The sequence below is a fragment of the Alternaria hordeiaustralica genome (assembly GCF_023758085.1).
Source record: "Alternaria hordeiaustralica strain BMP 2776 chromosome Unknown scaffold_4, whole genome shotgun sequence".
Taxonomy (NCBI): Eukaryota; Fungi; Ascomycota; class Dothideomycetes; order Pleosporales; family Pleosporaceae; genus Alternaria; species Alternaria hordeiaustralica.
This window is the reverse complement of record NW_026056776.1, coordinates 95,121-113,481: the sequence shown is the minus strand read 5'-3', so window position 1 is coordinate 113,481 and position 18,361 is coordinate 95,121. Positions and strand designations below refer to the sequence as shown.

The 18,361-nt window shown below is 52.5% G+C and overlaps 8 protein-coding genes across 8 annotated transcripts; 4 read left to right on the top strand and 4 right to left on the bottom strand.

Annotated features, from left to right (window-relative positions):
• Positions 1-19: 19 nt before the first annotated feature.
• On the bottom strand, positions 20-2,812 carry J4E84_002862 (uncharacterized protein; the record flags this gene model as incomplete). Its single annotated transcript, XM_049385481.1, has 1 exon — positions 20-2,812. The coding sequence occupies one exon, from the start codon at positions 2,810-2,812 to the stop codon at positions 20-22; it is 2,793 nt and encodes a 930-aa protein (XP_049246358.1).
• A 3,375-nt stretch (positions 2,813-6,187) lies between these two features.
• J4E84_002861 (uncharacterized protein) lies at positions 6,188-6,787 on the bottom strand (the record flags this gene model as incomplete). The annotated part of the gene is made up of 2 exons (XM_049385480.1): positions 6,188-6,688; positions 6,734-6,787. The coding sequence occupies 2 exons, from the start codon at positions 6,785-6,787 to the stop codon at positions 6,188-6,190; spliced, it is 555 nt and encodes a 184-aa protein (XP_049246357.1).
• Positions 6,788-6,975: 188 nt separating this feature from the next.
• Positions 6,976-7,589, top strand: J4E84_002860 (uncharacterized protein; the record flags this gene model as incomplete). Its single annotated transcript, XM_049385479.1, has 4 exons — positions 6,976-7,038; positions 7,091-7,115; positions 7,167-7,488; positions 7,538-7,589. The coding sequence occupies 4 exons, from the start codon at positions 6,976-6,978 to the stop codon at positions 7,587-7,589; spliced, it is 462 nt and encodes a 153-aa protein (XP_049246356.1).
• Positions 7,590-8,359: 770 nt separating this feature from the next.
• J4E84_002859 (uncharacterized protein) lies at positions 8,360-10,224 on the top strand (the record flags this gene model as incomplete). Its single annotated transcript, XM_049385478.1, has 3 exons — positions 8,360-8,709; positions 9,096-9,351; positions 9,400-10,224. 3 exons carry the CDS (start codon positions 8,360-8,362, stop codon positions 10,222-10,224), a joined length of 1,431 nt encoding a protein of 476 aa, XP_049246355.1.
• A 1,640-nt stretch (positions 10,225-11,864) lies between these two features.
• Positions 11,865-12,440, top strand: J4E84_002858 (uncharacterized protein; the record flags this gene model as incomplete). Its single annotated transcript, XM_049385477.1, has 1 exon — positions 11,865-12,440. One exon carries the CDS (start codon positions 11,865-11,867, stop codon positions 12,438-12,440), a length of 576 nt encoding a protein of 191 aa, XP_049246354.1.
• A 1,276-nt stretch (positions 12,441-13,716) lies between these two features.
• On the bottom strand, positions 13,717-15,132 carry J4E84_002857 (uncharacterized protein; the record flags this gene model as incomplete). The annotated part of the gene is made up of 2 exons (XM_049385476.1): positions 13,717-14,885; positions 14,937-15,132. 2 exons carry the CDS (start codon positions 15,130-15,132, stop codon positions 13,717-13,719), a joined length of 1,365 nt encoding a protein of 454 aa, XP_049246353.1.
• A 430-nt stretch (positions 15,133-15,562) lies between these two features.
• J4E84_002856 (uncharacterized protein) lies at positions 15,563-16,529 on the bottom strand (the record flags this gene model as incomplete). The annotated part of the gene is made up of 2 exons (XM_049385475.1): positions 15,563-16,271; positions 16,387-16,529. 2 exons carry the CDS (start codon positions 16,527-16,529, stop codon positions 15,563-15,565), a joined length of 852 nt encoding a protein of 283 aa, XP_049246352.1.
• Positions 16,530-16,814: 285 nt separating this feature from the next.
• On the top strand, positions 16,815-18,170 carry J4E84_002855 (uncharacterized protein; the record flags this gene model as incomplete). The annotated part of the gene is made up of 2 exons (XM_049385474.1): positions 16,815-17,828; positions 17,880-18,170. The coding sequence occupies 2 exons, from the start codon at positions 16,815-16,817 to the stop codon at positions 18,168-18,170; spliced, it is 1,305 nt and encodes a 434-aa protein (XP_049246351.1).
• Positions 18,171-18,361: the final 191 nt, after the last annotated feature.

Below are 18,361 nucleotides of genomic sequence, written 5' to 3'. Positions count from 1 at the left end.
AGCAGAATTGATGACATGACTACAAGAGGCGCAGCTTCTTGGGTGGACCGAGGGAGCTGTTGAAGAAGGAAGACTCTGCGGGGCGCTTCTTGACAGTGGTGAAGGCCTGAGGCGCAGGCTTCATAGCCGACAAGGTCGCTTTCGATGGCGTCGCCCCAAGGAAGATGGACTTTGATGGGGTCTTGATGGCTGATCTGCTGAACAAGAAAGACGACTTCTTGACGGGAAGTGTGCGAGGTGCAAGCGGGCTCTTGTCGTCGAAGAACATGCCAACTTCGCAGTTTTCCTTGTCGTCATTGAAAGAGCGATCGAACTCTGAACTTGTCGGAGTGCTAGGCATCTTGCACTGGGATGAAGGAGGCAGCGCGTACTTGGAAGGAGTCTTGAAAGGTGTGAATGGCTTCGCCGTAGTAGTAGGCAGAGGAGTTGCTGGCTTCGCAACGGATAGGTCGACCAGGTAATGGTCTTCGTCCATACGCTTCTTGTTTGACTCACTATCCAACACCCACCCCACGTTGACACACTTGATGGCTCCCTTGCTTTCAAGGCACTTCTCCAGTGTGGACATGCTTCCATCCTTGAAGAGGACGTGGCTAAGAGACGCATGCGATATGTCTTGTACTACCTTTGCGCCCAGATCCTCGAGCAGACCGCGGAACAAGAAGTTCTGCTCCCTACCGTTCCGTGTGACATCGACGTAGAAGACCATGCCCTGAAGGATGCCTTCGTAGAGGAATAGATCGCTCTCGTCTGCTGGAACGTCTGTCCAAGCGACAGTCTTCTTAGGAGTCTTAGCGTCCATGACCTTCTGAGGTGATCGCAAGGCGGACTTCTTCGGTGACACTGGCTCGAGGGCTGCAAAAGTAGGTGCAAGTTTGAGCGGAGCCAGATGCATGGTGGGATTAGTAATAAAAGGAGAAGCCTCGACAGCTGTGTCCGTAGGTGCGATCTCACTGTATTTGCTAGCTTCGGTGAGCTCAGTGAAGTCGGCAAGCTCGCTTGGTTCCTCGAGATCGAACGAGTCGTTCTTCAGAGTTGAGAATCTTATAGGTGACGGTGTCTGTTTCTTGACTGAAGCAGTGATCTCTTCCTGGAGAGCAGCCTCGAGAGCCAGGCTTGGTGTTGTAGGGTAGTCGGGCAGTTCAGCGAGAGCGCGACGTGGAGTCATTGGTGCCTTAATATGAGCTGGTGTTTTGGGGTAATCGGGGAGCTCGGCCAATGCTGCCTTGGAGGCCACAGGCGCGCTGATATGAGCTGGTGTTTTGGGGTAACCCGGGAGTTCGGCCAGTGCTGTTTTGGAGGTAATGGGCGCGATGATGTGGGCGGGTGTGGCAGGGTACGCCTCAGGAAGCTCCTCGAATGCTTCCTGATCGGTGACGCCCCAGACGATCTGTGCAGGTGGAGTGCCAGAAATCTCCGAACACGAACGCTGGGCGGGCGTCGCATCATAGTATGGTGTCTTTAGCTGGACCGATACCTGGGTCTTTGCATCCGGTGTCAAGGAGACATCGGCCGTAGTCTGGCGGCCCTGGCAGTCAGATTCTTCAACAATGTGCGGATTCTCGACGAGCTGAGGGCCCTCTGGCACTTCTATTGTGGCCTCGACCGCGCTCTCTGCAGCTGTAGAAGTATGACAAGCCTCAATCTGGTCGACTGCTTCTTTCTCCTCAACATCGCTCATGGCGACATCATTATACCCTTGCTCGATGATTTCGGCCTGAACCTCGGGTGTAGCGATTGCGACAGGTGCAGCAATATGCGCAGGTGTCGTGGGATATCCTGCGAGCTCGGTAAGAGCGGCCTTGTTCGACAAAGGTGCGAGGATATGCGAGGGAGTCGTGGGGTAGCCGGGAAGCTCGGCGATGGCCTCTCTTGAGGTCATGGGGGCAGTGATGTGGGAGGGGGTTGTCGGGTAGGTAGGGAAATCTGCGAACGGTTTCTCGATTGCCTCCACGACAGGCTGCTCCACCTCTTCCATGACTGCATGTTCGTTTGCCTCTACAACAGATTGCTCGATGATCTCCGCAACAGGCTCCTCGACTGTTTGAGCGGCCGGCTCTGGCTCAGACTTCGCCTTAGTGACAACAGCAGCCTTCTTTGTGAGCTTGCGGGCCGGAGCCTTGAGCGGCGACTCCTGTGGGACTGCAGGGGCATTACGACCGCGTGTGGCTCTCGGTACAATGACGGGTGCGGGTGCGGAGGCTTTTGGCACTGCTGCTTTGCGTGTACGGGGAGCTGGCTTAGCAGGCTCGCTGGCGACGGTCTTGTCGACAAATGCAGGCTCGCTCTTCTTGGAAACGGGTGTCTTCTTTGCGGGTGCTTTGCGTACAGCTCTTGATGCTGGCTTGGCTGTTTCTTCGACGGCAGGCTCTGGGGGGACAGCAGGCTTCTCGACCTTGGGTACAGGTGCCTTTTTCACTGCTGCGATCTTGCGCGTACGGGCGGCTGTTGGCTTAGGGGCCTCTTCAATGGCTTCGGGCTCCTCTGTAGCGGCAGGCTCCTCGGCTTTGCGACCACGCGTCGCCCTCACTGCTGGAGCAGGGGCGGGTGCGGCTCTGGTCTGGACCTTGATGGTGCGCGCGGCCTTTGTCGCAACAGTCTTCTTGGCCATGGGCGGCTCAGCATCCTCAGGCTCAGCCCTGGCTTTGCGTTTCACAGCAGTTGTCTTTGTGGGTTTGGCCGGGGCAGGCGCTGGCTCAGCAGCTTCCTCGACTGCCTTCTTCCTGCCGCGCTTGGGAGGGGCGTTGAGCGTGTTGGGGGGTGCAGAGGCGACCTCTGGGGCGGTTTTCGCACCGCGACGTGTAGCGACCATGATGTCTGTCGATGTTCGCTGTCTTGGTGGTATGTCGTTGTCGGTCTGGGGTGAGACTGGTTCAGTCGAGGTTGTGGACGTGCTTGCCGTGTTGTGTTGTCAAAGCGCGAACGACGACTAGCCGCATCGGGACACGCGTTGCTCCAGCAACAATCCATGGATCGCTTGGCCGCCAATCGCCCCTGTGCAAACTCACAGCAGCAGACACTTGGGTGCGGACGAATGACCATCATGCCTATCGATTGTCTATCACCCATTCAAAGCTATACGTATGACTTCCATGCCCACTCCACAGACCAGCACCCTCGCATCGCCACCACCATTGCCTTCATCAAGCACCGCCATACTCGACGCATCTGCAACATTGGTCTTGATTCTATTTATTCTCTGGACCGTCAGAGCGCCTTCATGCTGTGCTGCAGTTTCAGCTCCAGCTTCGGAGTTTGCCTTTCGCAGTACAATCCGCCACAATCTGATCCACTCGTCATTTCCTGATGTGACGAGGAAAATGTGTGATTTATGTCTGAAGAGAGCGCACGACGTTACTGCAGAGCCATGTGCGCGACTGACGAGGATGGGTGGCGGAACATGGGTTGTCGTAGGCGAAGTCGACGACGGCAAAGACGTAGACTGTGCGAGTACACACGCCAGACTGCCATCGTCACCACCGGATACGATGAGCCAGGTATCCGCACTAATGGCTCGGGATGTCATGGCTTTTGATGAGCTTTGATGTATCCTTGCCGGATGATGCCATGTCAAATGATCATTTGACCCAGTGGATCTTCCACGCGATCCTTCGGTTTCTGCCATTAGCGGCCATACTACAATATGGCCATCGGTACCAGATGTCAAGACCTTTTCTCTAGAGAGGAACATGCACTGTGTCAAACAGGATGTAAAGTAGAGACCCTTTCCAAGAGGCTGCCATGTGACAATAGCGGCAGGATCATAACGATAGATCTTGTCAAATCAGCGCCATGCTACATTGAGAATACGAAGATCAGCTCACCTTGATGCTGGAATCTGAGAACACCATCGTGATAGTATGTGCGGATCCCGATGTGGTCACATCGAAAGACATGAGTCTCAAATCTGCGTGCTCACTTTCTGGCGTGTACACATGTTCGCACACGACTCCAATGTCAAGAGCGGAGGCGGGTAAGTCCCGGATCCGCCATACATAGACTGTGAAAGAAGTCAGCAGCAGCTTTGCAGCGTTGTACCCAAACCTTACATTCTTCACAGCCACCGCTGCTGAAAAGATAGTCACCGTCTTGCGACCATTGTAGGTGCTGAATCCCCGTGGTGTGCTTGCGAATAGTCCTTTGGCATATCAGATCATGATCAACATGGCGGAAAATCTTGATATCGGTATCCTCAGCGCCTGTGGCGATGAGCGGGTGAGATCTACCGTTCATCTCCGATGCAACTGCGACCGCCTTGATCTCACGTCCATGACCCCCTCGTCGAACGACAGTATGATTCGGTCTGTTTTGACTGCATATATGCATACTAGAGGCTCGAGTCCATACTAGGATACCTCCTAGCGACGAATGTGACCGGAAGGCCCAACTTCTATGCGCTCCTCCGGTTTCGATGCTCATGACTTGCTCTTCGCTAGTGACATCGTAGAGATACCATTTCTTGCTTGAGAAGCCGTGTATGAGGAGATGGTTGTCCTGGAAGTATAAACCTTCAATGTTTGGTCCGAATGGTACCGCAAGATCATGCACCAGCTCGACAACGTTTGCAGATGCATCGAACTGGTGTACGCTGAGACGCCCATCTCTTCCTACGGAGAACAGATGGCCGTGTACGGAGCCTAAGGAGCCTCCAGATGAGGGACACCATGTAAGAGAAGTGACTGCTTCCGCACCGTGTGCTTTCTCAATGATCCGTAGCAAGATAGCAACATCCGTAACCCCCTCACCTTTACGGATTTCATACAGTGCGATCGAACCCTGACGGAACCCAATGATGAGAATGTCTCTCCCGGTTATTCTTGCATAAGTCATACTCGTGATGACCGAACCGGTCGAAGATTCTGCAATGGGTATCTGCACAACTCTCAGAACGTTCGTGTTGCTATCAGGGTCCACGTATAGCAATTGCGCTTCACCTTGACCAACAAGGGTCACAAGTAATGCCGCCGTATTTGGACCATCCGTGTTTGATACCTCCACAGCGAAGATGTCTCCGACTTTGCTACCAATGGCATGCAGATTTGCCAGGGTATTAGACTCCTTACTGTACACGTAGATGTTGCCGCTACTACCAGCGATGTAAGCGAAACCAGGACGGCAGCCACTCGTGCAGACAGAATAACCAGAAAGATCTTTCAGTTCATCGAGTAACTTTGAGTCTGAAAGGAGGCTTGATTGACATGGGGCTGTCCTGGACGAAATGGCGCCGATAAGTACGTTTCCAGAGTTAGTAGTAAGCAGAAATGAGGTTTCATCGACAAAGCAATAGCTCCTGAAGAACTCTGCTTTCCTTGGAAACTTTGGACCGTCCACAAATTCAGGCCTGTTTGGATCAGGCTCGGCCACTCGCGCCCATGATAATATGTCGTGTACAGTATACTCAGCGATCGCACCACGTAAGTTCTTCTCTGCCTGCAGGATGCGCAATAACGGGGAAGCGGTGACTTTACTATCAGCGCCACCTGCAATAACCTGCTGTATTCCTGTTGAGTCATTGGAAACAACACTCGACCACAAGTTCTTCCCGCTATGATGCGCGGTGCAGTCAAGTTCTAGCAACCTGTAAGGAAAGCTCGTGCTACTTCCGGGGTTTGGCGTAAGTTCCCACGTCCTTGCAGTTGCATCTTCACCGGCAGACTGGAGCAACAGTGATCCATTGCATGGCGATGCTTCGAGAAAGCGGACCGTCCAAACGCGTGAAAGATGACCCCACCCGATGGCGAGACAGCTCGAGCTATTAAACTCATTTGAGTCGAAAGCTGCGTTGGTAAAGCCGGTATGACGAGTTCTCAGAATCTCCAAGTCATTGCTATGAGCTTCCGAGGTAGTGGCACTAGTGTTCACATCCGATACGTCCCACATTCGGATTGTGCGGTCATCGCTGCAGCTTGCTACCACCCGCCTCAGTCTTTGACAACATTCGGTGGGTAGCTCTTCCGAAATCTGGACCCCGAAAATTGAGCCCTCGTGACCCAAAAAGACGCGATGAATACGGGAGGCGGATCCACCGCCGCCATTGTCGGACCATGACCAGTATATAATTTCACCGAACGCTGTACCAGCAGCAACGAGGACCTGGTTTAGATTCTCCCAGAACAGGTGAGCGGAGTAGAGGATAGATCGAGAACTTGAAGTAAGCTCAGATACAGCTACATCAATGTAACTGAAATCAAAATGTCAGCAAGAAAATGATACTCCAACGGATCAATGTGTGGTATGCGCACTTGGTCATGTGGAAGTCGTCCGACGTCCTTTGTTCCATCTCAACGTGCAGCAGTGCGTTATGAGCAGTGACAGCAATGCAGGATCCTTTGTGGTACTGAGCATCGTCATCCAGGCCTTTGGGACGAGGAGCGAGATCAAGAATCCAATCTGAAGCTTTCGCGACGTTGGAGAAACATAGGCTCAGGCCTTGTTGGCCAACTTGATCTGCAAAGTCAATCTCGAGGGCGCGGACCAGTCTTCCACCCCAGATGACCAGTTTGATAACGTGCGCATGCTCTTCCGAAAAGACGCGTATTCCATGGATTGCTTGAGCTTTGAAGACGCGCTCCGAAGAGATGTACCGCGAGTCGCTGGCATGGTGGAAGCGTAAAAAGGGGCCTTCTGCAGCGATCAGCAGAGCGCCGCAAGAGGCCAGTGCTGTCACTGGTACGCGAATGCATTCATGCTGCGGTGATTAGCTGCTGTCTGGCTCGGTGCAATGCAGACTCACGTGTAGAGTTGGCAACATTGGCTCGCCAGAATCATATGTGAGGTTGGTGTTCATGATGGGAAAATTGGGGTTGAGTCAGCCCCGCGAAGTGTGGCGGGCGTGGCGGGGCAATGACGGAGTGCGTTTCCGCGATTTTTTGTCGACCTTCACCGCGCTGATTGCTGCTACAAGCACCCACATCACTCTCTACACTCTCACTTCAAACTACCCATAGATAGTATTTCCCTAGCAAAATCGCCAACATGTCTCTCGCAGGCCCACTAGGCACGAGCATCAATCCAGAGGAGACTGAGAACTTTGAGGATGCAGGTACCCCAAAGCCAGCGCGTCGACAGTCATCGCTAACAGCGTCTACAGATCGAGAAGCAGTTCGCGGTCAAAGGTACAGATCACGAGACCTGCCGGTCGCGACCATGCTGACAGTATCACACAGTTGTGCAGCACATGGAAACATACTGGAAGATCCTCGAGAAAGTACCCGGCTCCAAGCTGCGACTCACCAAGATCGACGACGAAATCTACGAACACCTCAAGACGGAATTCCCCGAGTTCGACGCATCAGCCACACTAAACGAGGATGAGATGAAGAGCAAGGAGGGGAAGGAGCGATGGCGCAAGTTCATCAGTGAGTACGAGAAGAAGGTCGAGGACTACAACTTCGGCACAATGCTGCGCGCAAGTCCCAAAATGGAATACAGCCAGGAAGGCACAATATTCGCTGTTCGAATGCAGTTCTACGCTATTGAAATCGCACGGTAAGCTACGCCCGGGATATAGCGGCGCGCCCAATGCTGACATGCGCAGTAACCGAGAAGGCCTGAATGACTGGATATACGAGAAGGCGCAGGGCAAGTAGTTCGCCGCAGGATGATCCTGGAAATTCTAAATTCCAAGTTATTGTTCGCAAGGGACGCCAATATGCGGCTGCATTGCCGACATCCGGCCCGTCACTTGTTCGTCGCTTACGAGCTCACGTTCTTTGTCGGCCGCCCAGCTATGACCGTCTATGAATATCTGTCATGCAAGCCACTGGATCATCGGTGGAGTACCATATTGGCTTGGTAATTGACGTATTGGTGAACATGTAATCTTCGTCAGTTGCCGGCCTATACTGTGCATGTCAACTACAAGACCAACAAAGCGCTGAATCGGGAGTGTCGCTCTCAGCTCACCATCCGCTGATGATCTGTGCGGAGGAAGCCACTGTTTCATCTCGTTTTAAAGTGATCGCATGAGTGGATGCAATTTTTGGGCTTTTCGTGAAGGCGGCGATTGGTGGCTGGAGAACAACGTCAAGGAAAGACAAAGTAAGCGGCGAAAGCAGGTGCGCGGAAACCATCTTTCCAGGGCTACGACCACATGGCCGCCACAAACTAGTCCATATGTGGTAATTCCCTATTCTCTGTTCTCACTTCATCTCTTTGGGTCGCTCTTACTTTTTGTCGATTCCACCACCTTACACTCTCTTTTCGCAGTCGCTGCCGGCGAGTGGTCAAGATGGTGACGATGATTAATCCAAACGCGACCGCTCGTTCCGAAAAGCCGCCGTCTCTGAATGATGAGGATCAGGATTATATAACGAACGTGGGATGGAGGACGTTGTTCACTTTCGCCACAAAACAGCATATGCCCGCACTGCTTGGCGGTATTGCGATGGCGTCCGTCGCTGCGCTGTCCATGCCCGCTTTCGCAATCCTCTACGGTCTCGTATCTGGTCAATACACAAGCTATGGCGAAGGATCGAGAAGCAGCAGCCAACTCATGAGCAACATGGCCAGGTTCTGCGTAATTCTTACCGCTCTCGCAACACTCAACTGGATTGCCGATAGTTTCTACTATCTCTTCTTTCTCATGTTCGGAGAGCTCCAGGCGAGGAGTGCCCGCAACAGAATCTTCGATGCTCTTATCAAAAAGGATATGGCTTGGATCGATACGCGGGAGGATGGAATCGCCGCATTTCTGCCGATAGTACAGATGTAGGTGCCACTCTAATATCGGAATCGCCGTAGAAATACGTTCGCTAAAGAAGATCCTTGGGGGTCGCTTTTTACTATTCGTGGAATCTAACATTGGTCGTATTGTGTACAATACCAGTTCTATACTTGGTTCAATCCTCAGTGGCAAAGCGGTTGTCACTACGAGCACACGAGCATGCCGAGAACTTGAAGTCGGCACTGAAATATACTACGACTGCAATGACAAGTATTGAGACGGTTAAATGCTTCAACGGGGAAAGATACGAACTCCACGTCTTTACCAGTATCGTCACGATTGCAGCGAGCTTATACAGAAGCGTGGACAATTTTCGCTCTATGCAGATCGGCATTATGCAATTTTTTACGATCAGCGATTTTGTTCAAAGATTCTGGTACGGTAGTCACCTCGTCGAAACCGGGGAAAGTGACCCAAAACAGGTCCTCATGACGTTCTGGGCAGCACTTATGGCAATGTCTGGGATGACCCAGATAATGCCTCAGCTGATTGTATTGCAGCAAGGAAAGATGGCCGGTGCAAAATTAAGTGTGCTTATGAAGTTGATTTCAACGAGCGATCAGCAATTCGAATCGCAAGGCAAACTGCGGCCTGAGAGATGTACGGGCCAGCTCGAGTTTCGAAAGGTAATGCTTCTCACGCCGCGTCGATGCTCCTTACTAACTATTTACCAGGTCACATTCTCATATCCTTCACGCGCAGACGAGACTGTCATTCGAGATGCTTCGCTTCTAATCCGGGCTAGAGAGACGACCTTTGTCGTCGGCAAAAGGGGTTCCGGAAAGAGCACACTAGCACAACTTCTCGTCCGCTTCTATCGGCCTTCTTCAGGACAGATATTCCTGGATGACGTTCCACTCGAAGATTTGGACGTCAAATGGTTACGACAGAAAGTCATGCTTGTTGAGCAGCACAGCGTGCTGTTCAATGATACTATCCGCCACAATCTCGCTCTTGGTCAGCTAGGTGATGCAGTGGATATGCAAGATATCCGCAATGCAGTCAAGTTTGCTATGCTAGAACCTGTTATGGAGAGCTTTCCCAATGGACTGGATACTGAACTCGGCATGAAGGGTGGCTCATTGAGTGGAGGGCAGAGACAAAGAATGGCTCTAGCTCAAGCTAGGATTGGGATCTCGCCGGTGCTGATCCTGGACGAATCAACCAGTTCTCTTGATTACGTTACACGAGCCGAGATGCTTGACGCTATACGAAGCTGGCGGAAAGGGAAGACAACGATTATCATTACCCATGACATCTTGCAGATCCGACCCAACGACTTCCTGTACTTGCTGGACAACGCCCGGGTAGTACAACAGGGGTGTCGAAAAGAGCTCGAGTCACAAAATGGATCTTTCAGTCTTGTCTTGATACGCACACCGAGGCTGACACAGACGATGAGTCTGATGATCATGAGGACGAGTCCTATTGGGGGCCTGAAGCTGGTGACGGCAATGTGGAACACGAGGAGTCACGGACAGCCCGGATCATTTCTATGACACGTCCGCTATCTGCTGTTCACTTTGGACAGTCAGTGCTGGAGACCTATTCTGAGAATACCTGCGCGTCTTGGGGCTGTACTATACCGGTCGATGTAGGCCCAGGCCCAAGGCTATCCATCCATGAACAGACGGCTGATAGAGGCGGTAAGATGGAGCCCATTGAGACGAATCAAGCATCTCCAGATTCTGTGGCATTGAAACATCTCCCGTCTATGCCGTCTCCTGTCAAGAAAAGGATCTTATGGAAAAACCATGGCTCGAGACCTATTTCAAGGTCGAATCTCCACAGACGCTCTCTGTCGTTTTCAAAAGAACATAGCTCACGTTCAGACCCTAAACTATCTACGCGACCAGTCTCGCCGATCGGTCCGTACTCGCGACCCTTTGCGACCAACGAGTCTGTCCCAGTTCTTTCGGACGCACCGAAGAAATCTTCGAGAAACGATAAGCTTCTTCAGAGAATCGAACGCTTCCGCAACAAGAACCCTAGTGAAGACAAGGATTTCCCGGCCGCTTCTCTTCCTATGAAAGAGATAGTCATGTCTGTATGGCCCGCTATAGTCTGGGGTCCGCGTCTCCTCATTCTAGCGGCATCCTTCAGCGCAACGATTCATGCTGCATGCAAACCAGTATTTGCATGGGTTTTCGCCCAGCTTTTGACTACTTTTTACGTGCCTGGCGCTAGGAAGGAAATGTCCCAAAAATACGCCCTCGTCATTCTTGGTATTGCCGCTCTCGATGGTTTATCGTGCTACTTCATTTTCTTGCTCTCAGATACAGTAGCGCAGACGTGGACTCTTTCGCTGAAGAAGGAAGCCATGCGGCGCATCCTGATGCAACCACGGAAGTTCTTCGACAAGGAAGAAAACAGCGTGTCGCGGCTTGCCGAGATGTTGGATCACTCTGCTGAAGAGGCCCGAAATCTTCCAGGCCGGTTTGCTTGTGTCTTTCTCACTATGAATCTTATGGTTTGTATTTCTATCTTTTGGAGCATGGTCATAGCATGGCAGTTGGCCCTAGCTGCTCTCGCAACCGGTCCTGTTCTCTTCGTAATCACGAAGTGCTACAACGTTATCAGCAGCCGCTGGGAAAGATTTTAAAATGAGGCCGCTGACAAGGTTGGTCAAGTGCTCCAGGACGCGTTCGTCAGTATCAAGACCGTTCGATGCCTAGTTTTGGAAGATTACTTCAAGGAAATGTATACCAACGCAACTGCCGAAGCCGTAAATGTCGGCATCAAGCGCGCAATATACTGTGCATCCATTGACGGACTTTCATTCACTGGAGCCATCTTCGTAACTATCCTGCTATCCTGGTATGGAGGTTATCTCATGTTGAAAGATGAGTACACTGCCAATGAAGTGTTGGAATGCTTCTTGGTTCTCATGCTTAGTGTCAATCAAGTTAGCTATATGGCGAACTACGTCACTCAGGTCAACATGGCAAGGGATGCTGGGTCACGATTACTACGTCTCGCACGACTACCAAAGGACTCACACGAGCTCACCGGCGAAATTCAGATACAGTTTGCAGATGACATCTCGCTAAACAAGGTCACCTTCATTTACCCAGCCCGGCCTAAGATTTGAGTACTGCATGAAGTGTCGTTCCAAATTCGACAAGGGAGCTGCACCGCTATGGTCGGATCCTCGGGGGCAGGCAAATCTACAATTGCCTCTCTCCTCCTCAAGCTTTACCAAATAGGAAACAACCCACTCGCATCCTCCAACCCGTCAGGCGATATGACCGTCTCGAATTACGATATCAAGACCTTGCATACTACCATCCTCCGTTCCCGGATGGCCATAGTATCACGAACGCCCGTCCTCTTCCCCGGCACTATCGCAGAAAACATCGCCTACGGCCTATCCCGTTTCCTTCCCGAAACAAGCATCAAAAGCATCCGCGCAGCCGCCTCCGCAGCTGACATAGCTGAGTTCATCGACAGCCTGCCCCAAGGCTACAACACGCCTATCGGCGAAGGCGGCACATGTCTATCCGGAGGCCAAGCTCAACGCGTCTCGATCGCACGCGCCCCCGTTAGAAACCCCGATGTGCGTATCCTCGACGAAGCAACGAGCGCGCTAGACCTAACTTCCGCTCAGATCATCCGCGAGACCATCCTCAGTCTCGTTCACGGCATCGAAGACACTGGATCCACCATATTCCCCACCCATATCACCCTGGAGCCGTTCAGGTTGGTTTTGGGATGAGATAGAGGGGAATTGGGATTACAAAGTTGGATATCCCCTGAAGCAGCGGATGACTCTGGGTAGTGGTAGTAATAAGGGCAACAGACCGAAGAAACGGATGACGGTCATCATCATTACGCATGTGCGGGAAATGATGGCTATTGCTGAGCACATTGTTGTGTTGGATCAAGGAAGCGTGGTTGAACAGGGTAGCTTCAACGAACTGAAGAGGAAAAGGCAAAGTGCTTTTGGAAGGTTGCTAAGGGGTACGAGGGAGTAAATTGATTGAAGTAGGGGTTTGAATGGCGAAAATAGCCATTTGTCTTGTTTTTGAGAGAGTTTTGTGTCTATCTCTTCTTTGTATAATTTCAAATACATGCTGCTCTCTCGATACTGATGTGTTCATGTTCCTTTGTGCAAGCACGAAACTGAACCGTTACATAAATACTAATTATGCTGCTACTTGACAGACTGTAATACATCAGGTTTAGAGCAGGCAGCAAACTGGATAATAACGTAGCCGCCCGTGGCACCTAGGTATGCACGTTCTCTTGCGCATTAATATGGTACTGCAGGAGAGAACGAGGCGTGTGGCCCTTTCTTTCGTGTCTATATAGTTAATCTGACGATACTTCACGAAGAGACATCAAGCCTATCATGCGAGTGGAAACCTCCAAGAACAAAACATTTATTCCTAGTTGATCATAGCTATGGCGTTTCTTCCCTTATCCCGCACGCGCTTCCTACGGCAGACTATCGTTCAGTCTCACAGACAGGCGTACAAGAAGGCGGTAAAGCATATATTAGAACCTCGTTCGAAGTGGATGGTAACATTCTTAGCCGTAAATGGGCGGCAGAAGTACCATGACCATGTAGCGAACGAGGCAATTGTGCAATTTTGTTGTAAAGCAAGAATGAGCGCAAAACCACACAAGGAGAGAGTGCTCGTAGAGAACAAACCCAATAACAAGGTATGCTCTTGAAAAGTGTAGTCGACCCCGGTCAAGTCGTTAGATGTAGCGACAGCTCTGGGTTGACTGTGAGTGGAAGGATGTGGGACATGATGCTCCGTTGGACCAGTTGCTAAGACCTGCGATCATTTTTTGCTCAGCGTTGACATGATGTGATGTAGACTAAGGGGCCGCGAGGTCACCGTACTGTCCAGTACCTGTCCTATCCTGCTCAAAGCCCCTCGTGTGCTGATGGCTCATGTCTTGATCGCGTTCAACGTTCCGTTCGATGGCGGCGTTGTGAATTTCGACTACTGCGACGCTACTGACGCTCATCTTTCGGTTTGCTAGTTGGGCTCCCATAGCTTTCGCCGTCCACCGCCGCGAACTGGGCCCACTTTGGGGGCAGGGCGAGAGAAAGAGTCTGGATCGAGAGGCGCATTCGGATCATGTCGAGGAGCTGGTGGAGCTCGGAAGACTGGGCCTGGAGGAACGTATGCGCCGCGCGATGCAAAGTTACCACGGCCCCGGAAGGCTGGTCCACCGCGACCGCGGGGCGCCGCATGAGCTCCACGTCCACCGCGAGGGGACTGTTGCTGGTTTGTGCGAGCAAAATCGTTCGGGTCGAAGACGTGTTGGTTGCCGGTAGTCGCGGCAGGGCCTCGAGGGGCGCGCTTGAAAAGTACCTCGTCCTCGTCATCGGAGATGTCTTCGGGCTTAGTCTCGTTTACGTTCGTGTGGATGGGGCTGGACTTGGGTCGCTCTGCGGCTTTGGGTGCGATTGGAGAGGCGCTCTTAGCAGCGGTCGCTTCGACCTCTAGCTTGTGGATGGTCAGATGGTTCTTGTATTCGCGGTCTTCACGAGCAACAGCATCTCGGAGCTGCTCAAGGCGTTTAGCACGGATGCCGAACTTCTGAGCGATGGCCTGCTTGGCAGAATCATTGGTGAGGAGGATGAAGGACTCCAGGGCCGCATCTGGATTGCCCTCCTTGTTGATGCGCCACATGATGTGATTGAAGAGGGGCTGGAGATAGACAGGCACGGAGCCTTTGGTCGTCTTGTCAGCGCGAGCCATGTCGGTACTGCTGCGTGCGGTACGGTCGGGGGACGCTCTGAGTAGCGTGGCTGCCTTGTCTGTGTGTGGGGTGGCGTCGACAGGCCCGGACGCCGTGCTCGAACGCGAACCAGGCGACTCGGGAGTCTTGGACACGTTCTCGAAGCTGTGCGTAGAGCTGATGGATGTGCCATCGGACATGTCGAGGGCGTTGAAGGAGCTTTCGAGATCCTCGTGGTAGTCGTCCTCGTCCGACTCGCTATCCTCCATGGAGAGCAATGTGTCGGGTAGCAGGAAGTGCTCCACCTCTCCCCACGTCGTGTAGGCTTCGTCGACGCCTTCGAGCTGGACACGGCTCGCGGCTTCATTGGACGTGACTTCGTCGAGCCACTTGACGGCTTCGCGGGCGTCGGCGTGGATGCGCTCAGTGCCGTTCTTGAGGCGGTGGAGCTGGGTAAGGGCTTGTTGTGCGTTAGTCAAGGGGACAGGGAAGCTGCGATGCTATGGCCTACTGTGCAGCGGGACATAAAGACGTATAGCGTCCTGGGCGATCCACTTGCGGATGCCATCGCGGGTGCTCTTCTTGACGCCGGCGATCAGAGCGGTATCGTCGACGATGCAGTTGAATACCTTGCGCTTCGGTGGCTCGGGTGCGCGCGTGGCGGCCTCGGGCTTGCCAGGCCGCGAGGGGCAGGTACTGCGACGCATGATTATCGCCGATGTGCCTCGCAGCCGCGGGTAGTGAGGGCGTAGTAGCGATCGGCTATGGCGGTGCGCGGATGGGAGTAGTAGGCAGCTTGGTTGGTGAACCACGGTTCCGGCTGGAGCAGGGCTAAGTGCGGGTTTGTTGTTGGGCGCCAGTACGTGCCATGGGTGTCGACGCAGGATTTCAGGGTGTGCGCATTAGATTTGCGCTGGCCAGTCGAAGCGCGGGAGCGAGGTCATCAGTCTTGGGCATGGTGCAGAGGACCATAGTCGTTGGTGTCACTGTCACCGACACGGGCGTGTGAAGTTCGGGCCTGCATCACCGCACCATGATGCCCACGCCAAGTGGGGTGCGCCACGCCACCCACCCAGCCACACCGGAACAACTGCACAGGAATGATATCTTGCATTTCATTCGCCTTGGTAGTCTGGCTCAGTAGCTTTCTACCTCCCTGGCACTGCTCATATCTGGCATCCAGCCCTTGGGACGCTCGTTTCCACGCACAGTCAAACCATAGAGACCCTTCTCTACCTTGTCCACGCACTCGCGCATCACGGGCATCTTCTTCGTCTCCAACTCTGCTGCAAACTTGGACCCTCCCGGTGCGTCGAACATCTCGAGCTGCAGCCGGATCGCCCTCAGGTCATCCAAGACAGTCCGCGGCTTCTGGCTTTCATTCGCAGCTGATGCTTCCTCGTCGATGTCCATCTTGTCACCAGCATCGTCTTGGCCATTGCCTTGCTTCAGCCTTTTGTTCGCCTCTGCTTGCTTGCCAGACGGAAGTTTGCCGTTTGTCGCCATGCTCGTGACAGAGAAGCGCATCAGCTCGCCAGTCATATCGCAGACACCGAGAATGTAGTCTTCTGGCGTAAAGGAGATAAGTCCAGCTTCGCCGCTCATAGCAGCGATACGGGCCTTGGCTTCATTGTACGAGATCAGTGATTGTGTTTCAAGGTAATGCTGGAAGCTAAGCGCTTCCATGAACTCTTGATTGCCGCCCGTGATGTTGTGCGAGTAGCGGTAGGCATTCAGGCCTTGAAGGTCGGCGGCGATGTTCTTGTAGCGATCTTCAATCGTCTCCCAGTATTCCGCATTCTTCTTGGTGACCCATGGTGGTACTGCTTGGCCAACAGCGCGGACCCTTGTCAGGTCAGTGTGTGTTTGGTAAGGCCATCATGAAGACCTACCTCTGGAGAGTGAAGATGCTGCACAGTTGTTAGCAATTGGCCACAAGAACCTCGAACATTGCCTAGTACATCTTCTTGCTCGACGCGGTGATGTCACGCGACGCCTTGATGATTCTCTCTCGTCGATCATGGTGTTCATCCAGCTCTGCGCGGAAGCCTTCAAACATCGACACAAAGGGCGATGGAGATTGCTCTGGCTTCTCGTCCGCCATTGCTGCGTCTCTCGGTCGTTTGAGGCCCATGAATCTGCGTGGATGGTGAGCTTATACTCAACGTCAGGCAAACGCTGGGATTGTCCGCTAGTGCACGTCCTCACGTGGACGCTATCGCGTTTACGGACTAAGGCGCTTTCGGCTGCTCTCACTCCTGGAGAGTCCATCCTGTAGGGTTTCATCAACACACCACCCAGCGAAATCAGTTCCGATCCTCCTATCATCGGGTTCGCTTTTTTCAGCGTCTTGTCTGGTCAACTTGGCTTTTGTAATGCCGGAGACAACATGGCTCTTTTCTTTTTCTTTCGCAGTCCACCACTGGTCTTCACAACGTCAATCGTCCTAAGAGTTGTCTTCCTGTTATATGGACTCTGGCAGGATGCGAATTCACCTATGAAATACACCGACATTGACTATTATGTCTTCACGGATGCTGCGCGCTACATCTCGCGCGGCCAATCCCCTTACGCACGGGACACGTATCGTTATACGCCCCTCCTGGCGTGGCTCATCTACCCTACTGTATGGTCTGGGCAATTCTGGTTTTCTTTCGGAAAGGTCCTGTTCGCCATCGGCGATGTCGCTACAGGTTGGATGATGTTTCGTATTTTGAAACAGTACAAGAAGATGAGCAATGAGCGAGCCCTCAAATTTGCCAGCATTTGGCTGCTGAATCCAATGGTGGCCACTATCAGTACAAGAGGTAGCTCCGAGGGACTGCTTGGAGTATTCGTGACTGCATTGCTTTGGGCGGTGTTGGCAAAGCAAAGAGCACTTACTGGGTTCTTGCTCGGGTTCGCAGTGCACTTCAAAATCTACCCGTTCATCTACGCAGCCTCTATTGTCTGGTTCCTCGATGACACGCAAGTCGCAACAAGGGCAGATATCCGACAGCAACCATCGACTTCCTTGCTTGAGAGAACGCGCAACTTTCTCAATCCCATGAGAATATATTTCGCACTCTACAGTCTCCTTGCGTTTGCGAGCTTGAACCTGCTTATGTACAAGGTTTACGGATGGCCATTCCTCGAGCACAGTTACTTTTACCATCTGACTCGTACGGACCACCGCCACAACTTTTCGCCTTATAATACGCTCCTCTACCTGAAATCGTCCCCAACGCCTACGAACTTGGAGCCGACCACATTATCTTCCGGACTGGAGCGTTTGGCATTCCTTCCGCAACTGCTTCTCAGTGCTTTCTTTATACCACTAGCGCTAGCGAAGAAGGATCTTCCGAACACGATGTTAGCCCAGACGTTTGCCTTCGTTACCTTCAACAAGGTCTGCACAAGCCAGGTAAGCGATACGATGGATTGTCGGTCTTGCATGAATACTAACTCTGTCGAGTACTTCCTCTGGTACATGATGTTTCTCCCATACTACCTTCCAGATTCGACTCTCCTGCATTCAGCGCCCATTGGGATCACAGCACTTCTGCTCTGGCTTGTGGGCCAAGTTGCCTGGCTCCAGCAGGGCTTTCAACTTGAGTTCAACGGTTGTTCGACCTTTGTTCCCGGACTCTGGGCTTCGAGCATACTCTTTTTCCTCGTCAATGCTGGTATTCTTGGTGTCATCATCTACGACACTGAGCATAAGAAACCAGGGAGAAAGGCTGCCCCAGAGAAAAAACCTTCATAGCCCCATTTTTGCACGTCATCTTTACGCAAACACACATCAGCTCAACCCATATTCGGCTCCATCCACTGTGTAGCTTCCCCTCCGGTCGTAGACTTCATGTTTTCCGATGAATTCTCTCTATACCAGTCGTGCTTCTAATCACCTCCCTAGAGGTCGCCGTCCCTCATCTGCTGTTTTCTCTTCGCAATTTT